At 36.3% G+C, this 6140-nt stretch overlaps 1 protein-coding gene across 2 annotated transcripts in view; it reads left to right on the top strand.

Moving 5' to 3' along the window:
* The window catches only part of mphosph8 (M-phase phosphoprotein 8), a 50688-nt gene that overhangs the window by 7341 nt on the left and 37207 nt on the right, over positions 1–6140 (top strand). For both annotated transcript variants that reach the window (XM_014018986.1, XM_014018985.1), the window contains exons 3-5: positions 1044–2048; positions 2186–2282; positions 4791–5039. In XM_014018986.1, the coding sequence (XP_013874440.1) occupies positions 1044–2048; positions 2186–2282; positions 4791–5039 (1351 nt within the window). The remainder of the gene's footprint in view (positions 1–1043; positions 2049–2185; positions 2283–4790; positions 5040–6140) is intronic.

Genomic DNA, 6140 nt, shown 5'->3' with positions numbered 1-6140 from the left:
TGTGTGTGTGTGTGTGTGTGTGTGTGTGTGTGTGTAAACACACACAATAACTTTAATGTAATACATATCTGCATCCATTTGATGTTGTGTTTGGAATAACCTGCTTTGTTTTAAGGTGGTAAAAGAAATTGTTTGTATTTATTCCTTTCTACACACTTTGCAGATTATTTTTTCCGCACTCCACGTGTTTAATCTGTGCACGCTCCGGCGGGGTGACACAATCATCCCGTTTATGCTTTACGGTTTTTTTTTTGTTGTTGTTGTTGTTTTTTGTAAAGACAGTCTGACTGTCACCCTTTCCCACAGCGCTTCCCCGCTGTACAAGGAGACAGTAAAGGCTGAGTTTTATAGTCGCGCTTTGGAACGCGCGCACGGAGTGCTATACAATGCTTGTATAGCTAATCTTTGGTTTATAGATTGCAGTTAAATAAAGTTTACTTTTGGTACATTTGTCTTGATTTGATGTCAGTGGGTTGTTTGACCCTGAACATATTTATAAATTGAGCTATAATTTTTCACTCTAGATACAAAAATGGAATATAAAATTACTGTATTTTTATGTACCCCTGTACATAAAAAGTTTAAAAAAATATTTTTATGCAAAACTAGCTAGTTGTCCTCTAAGCCATGATCTATGAGAAGTGAAGAACACTGTTGCACTAAATGTTAATTGAAATAATAATGGATGAGATAAGCTATAAATAATATATAGTTGTTTATTTTTGTGATTTTGTGTATTTAAATACATCCCAGGTCAAACTGACCCAGGAACATTGTTGTTTCTGAGAAACATTTTTAACAGGAGTTAAACTTCAGTGGATTTTTTTGTATAAATTTCTGTTTTAAATGTGATTTATTTGTTTGTAAAAGATATTTCACTTAAACAGCAGGTCAGATTTTGTTTTATTTTTGTTTTTCTCATATCTTAAGAGTAATTGTTCAAATTTAGATGAACAGCACTGGGATTTATCTTCACTGATGTGCTCCTTTTAAAAAAATGAGTAAAAGTTTTGCTTATTGCAACTTTGCATGTCTCTTTTCAGAAAGTGTTGCCAACAAAGAGTGACGTGTTTGACGCAGACTCGGAGAGCGACAGTGAAAAAGAACGTCCGACTGAATTACCCATCAAGAAGAAGAAGAAAAAGAAGAAAATTAGGGAAGAAGAGGAGGAAGAGCCAGTTCCAAAGGAGAAAAAGAAGAAAAAGAAAGACAAACACAGAGATGTGTTGAGACCTCTTCCGGCGCCAGAAACTGACGAAGAAGAGAGAGCCCCGACCCCACCCTCTCCTCCCAAGGAGAAAAAGTCAGAAATAAAAAAGCGTTTTGCTGACTCTGACGAAGATGACGACGAGCCTTTTCCTTTCAAAAAGCACAAAAAGGAGAAGGAGAAAGAGGCTGGAAAGCATAAGGACAAAAGAGAGGAGGGAAAGAAGAAAAAGGCAAAAAAAGAGCGAAAGATTGAGACATCTGAAGATGAAATTGCTGCTCCTCTGGAAGAAAACCTGAGTGACGGTCCGTCAGAATCTCAAATGGAGGACTCTGGGTCAGCAGAGACTTTAACAAAGCCCATGGAAAAGGCGAGTTTGGATGATAAGTTTAAACAGAAAAAGGGCAAGTGGGAGGTGAAGCTGCAGGGCATTAAGAACCTCATGGTTGAGAAAAAGATTAAAAAAGGTGACAGCACCCAGAAGGAAGCCAGCCTGCAAAAACTCAAAAGTCACATTTCTAAAAACAAGGAGGACACTGCTCCACAATCAGACTCTAGTGATAGCTCAACACTACATAAAAAAGCTAAGAGCAAAGGAAACGAGACTTCATCAGGACCACAAAAAACCTCTTCCTCCTCCTCTTCGTCCTCCTCCTCCTCTACAGCTGTGAGTACCAACAAGGTGAAGGAGGATGAAGCTACTAAAGAGGAGATGTTAGGACAGAAGGATGCTAGCGGGTCAACAAACCTGTTTGAAAAGTTCCTGCTGAACTGTGAGGCCAAAGATCGAGCTCCCCGCAGGCCTCCGACTCTAGAGAAGAGCAGCAGCAAACCCACAAAGGTACAGTTTTTATTCACTTCAGTATGTTTTTATGTTACATCACGTCATGGTCAAATCAACAATAACACAATGGTTGTGTTCAGGCATTCATTTTGTGAATTTTGAGTGGTTTTAATTTGTCTGTGTCTTGATATTAGTTAATAGGAAAAATTGAGAAGATTTCCAAGCCTGCCAAAGAGTCTCCTTCGCAGAAACCAGAGTTCGACAAAATGGAGAGGACCAAACATTCAGACGGTATGCATAAAACCCAGAAATGTTACAAACACTCAAAAAGTTGCCAATAATCCAGAACTAATTTCTTCTACAAAAATGCTCCTAAGAGCCTGCGTTATGGAGCAGGACTAGTGGATCGACTGGTTTTTATGTGTCACAAAACAAATTCATTTTTGTGAAGACTTCATTAACATCCATCCTCTGAAACAAGAAATGAAGACATGTAAAATCACGGGCTCCCAATCATTTGGCTTCTTCGTGGGGAAAATATCACAAAACCCTTTTAATGTGAATGTATGAGTCACTTAAGGCTGCGTGGTATATGCAGTAGACGGTAGAAACGGTATGAAGTTGGCCTACAGTAGAAATTTCGTCACTCGGCTTTAGTCTACGTTGTAATATACACTCTAACAAGTTTTTACTTTTGCATAAAACTCATGACAAAGTCGCATAAAAACATTTCATATAACAAGCGTGCTCACGCACACACCTACCTTTGTACCGGCTGCTGTGTTAGCTTCCTGCTAGCTGTCGTGTGAAGGAGGTCTTTCCTCTCTCGGTCTTGGCAGTAAAAGGGGATAAATGTACATTTCCCTTTTGTAACCTCCATCTTCTCATTTCTGATGCTGACTCTTGAATATCCTCAGGTTAGAAATGCTGATTACAAACACAAGCGTGAGCTTTTAAAGATAAGTTTTCCCTGTAATGCTATGATCCTCTGCTGTCACCTCCTCATCAAGAGGAAAAAGGAGAAAAACTAACTACTCTATCGTACCTGCTGGTTAGTGGACACAACGACACACAACAGAACTCACATTTTATACCGGTAGCTCACAGATGCTTTAACTTTTGTGACTTTTTCACGGACTAGTACTAGCAGCTAACAGTAAAAACAAAGGCAGTAAGCAGGAAGTGGAAGGGAGGAGCGTGGCAAGAATTTTACCAGAAATACGTCATTAATGACCGTGGCATACAGGCTGTTGTCGTAGAAAAAACTTGTTCTTTAAAGTATTGTTACTCACAGAGATGATTATAAAAAAAGACGTGGATGTTCATTCAGTCATAAATCCATCTTGCTAATGTAAAGTCGGCTTCTGCTCTGATGATGAAGAAGATGAAGATGAGCGCGCAGCAGAGCTGCAGCTGATAAGTTCAGCAGGCTGAAGCTCATTGTTTGACAGGCAGATATTAAAGAAAAAATGCTGGGTTTGATTAAGATTACAGTTTTCTGCAAAAAATGCTCTGAAAATTACATTATCTTTACTTTTTATGAGAATTTTCTACCGCAATATATACTGTTAGCGTGAAGGGGTACAGTTTATACCGTGAAATGAATTTGAGGTCACATTGCCCAGCCCTAGTTATTATGTTTTTTTTTCTTCAGGGCCAGTAACGTAGGTAATAATAATAATAGGTTGCATTCGAGACCTAAACAGAAGCAGTCAAGGCTAAAAATAAATGATGTACGACAGTAAAGTTATATAACATTGGTGTGGTAAAGCTATTTTAAATCTTAAATCTCTTGTAGATATTGACTAAATTAAAATCTTTAAAAAAAATGAGGTTCATACTGTCAGAGTTGTAAAGTAATTAAGTACAAATACTTTGTTACTGTACATAAGTAGAAATTTTGGTTATCTGTACTTTACTTGAGTAATTATTTTTCAGTGTATTTTTTACTTTTACTCTTTACATTTTTACACAATTATCTGTACTTTCTACTCACTACATTTTTTTTAAAAAGGTAAGAAGTAAAAAGTCGTTACTCCGATTTTATTTCGAGTTGTTACTTAAAAAATACTATCTTGATAAATAGTGTCTCCTGGATAGAGTGAATTTAATTGTGTTTGGATGAGAAGTATAAATATATACCATTCTGACACCCTGTTAACTTGTACACAACCCATCACAGCTGCACACGTTAGAAAAAATATGTTTTGGAGAAGTCACCTCCCAATAAATGTCATTTAGTAAAATCTAACTGCTCACTTTTACTCAGTACTTTTACTTTTAAAACTTAAGTAGATTTTGTGTCAGAAATTTACTTTTGATACTTAAGTACAAAAAATATCAGATACTTTAAGACTTTTACTCAAGTAATATTTTTAGAGAAGACTTTAACTTTTACCAAAGTATTTTTATGATAAGAATGATACTTATACTTTTACTCAAGTATCACTTTGAGGTACTATATACAACACTGCATAATGTATGCAAACATTTTATACAGTATGTATCTATAAATGAGTAGTTTTCCACCTACGTTGTTGCTTTTTTAATTGTTGGCATACTCGGACTCCAGAAATGTGTTTATATAAAAACAAGGGCTTTACTATGAAAGTGAAACGTTTGTAGGTGTCTTTTGTTTCAACATGATGTTGGTAACAATATTAAAGTTCTTAAGAGGGAAGACAAGAATCAAGCTGCTGTTTGCTCATTTGGCCCTTTTGATGAATGAGAAGAGTTTGTCTCAGCTGTGCTTGGTTCACGATGTGCGATGCTCTTTTTTTTTTCTTTTTCTTTCTTTAGTTCCCAGACCAGCCCAGAGTTTTGGCTTCACCCTGGACAGTGATGAGCGAGAAGACGAATCGTCTGGAAAAGCACGGCCAACTGATGATATCAGAGACCGAAAGGAGAGAGCAGAGGAGGTGCAGCGTCCAAGCTGGGAGAAGAAAACATCAGCTGATGACAGGAGGAAGAGGAGAGAGGACAGTGAGCCCAGACTCTACGGGGCGTGTGATGAGAATCAGGAGCCACCAGATGGCACTGACAGATCTGGTAGATCTGCTTTTCTTGGTCTTATTCTAAGTTTGTTTGTTTTTCCCTACCTGCCTGAGACAAAAGTGTTCAGAATCTGATAAAAATTAGGGCTGTCAAATGATTAAAATTTTTAATTTATTAATTCCAACGTAGCTGTGAATTAATCATGGTTAATCTTAAACTTAATATAAAACTTTATTGCATATTGGTAAAATAAGTTACTTAAGTTATTAATTAATGTCTTTTATTTTGAAAAAAATTGGTGCTTAAGAAAAACATACAAAAATAAATCATGAAAATATCACCTCCATTGCTCAAAAACAACAAAAATCTGGACCTAAAAAATGCTCCAAACATATTTGAGTCAGTTAAATTTTGTGCAGAATAATGAGGTTAAATCATGAATTCAAGGATTTTCATTCCAAATGAGTTCTACATGAGGAATGAAAGATAGATACTGAGGTCACAGTTGTCAGCACAACATAAATAAATAAATAAAATAAAATAAGCCATAAGAAGACAAAAAAAAACCTGTACAAAATGTGTTACACATGGAGTTTTTTATTTATTTATTTAACCTTTATTTATCCAGGTAAACTGTTTGAGAACCACTTCTCATTTACAAACATGACCTGGCACTGAGTGCATTGCAAAATACAGGTCCTTCTCAAAAAATTAGCATATTGTGATAAATTTAATTTTTTTCTGTAATGTACTGATAAACATTAAACTTTTAATATATTTTAGATTCATTGCACACCAACTGAAGTAGTTCAAGCCTTTTATTGTTTTAATATTGATGATTTTGGCAAAAAAGTAAAGAAAAACCAAAAATCCCTATCTCAAAAAATTATATCATGAAAAGGTTCTCTAAACGAGTCATTAACCTTATTAATCATCTGAATCAACAAATTAACTCTAAACACCTGCAAAAGATTCCTGAGGCTTTTAAAAACTCCCAGCCTGGTTCATTACTCAAAACGTAATGTTATGCATATAACTACTGTTCCCTGAAGGAAAGGAACGAGGTACAACATCATGTATGGGAACCACGCCCCTGCGTGTCCTGGCTGAAGCCACCTCTAATCACGCCTTTAGGCAGGTGACGTGATGACGACA

This window comes from Austrofundulus limnaeus, unplaced genomic scaffold, assembly GCF_001266775.1.
Source record: "Austrofundulus limnaeus strain Quisiro unplaced genomic scaffold, Austrofundulus_limnaeus-1.0 Scaffold206, whole genome shotgun sequence".
NCBI classification, from domain to species: Eukaryota; Metazoa; Chordata; class Actinopteri; order Cyprinodontiformes; family Rivulidae; genus Austrofundulus; species Austrofundulus limnaeus.
This window is presented reverse-complemented; position numbering and strand designations above follow the sequence as displayed.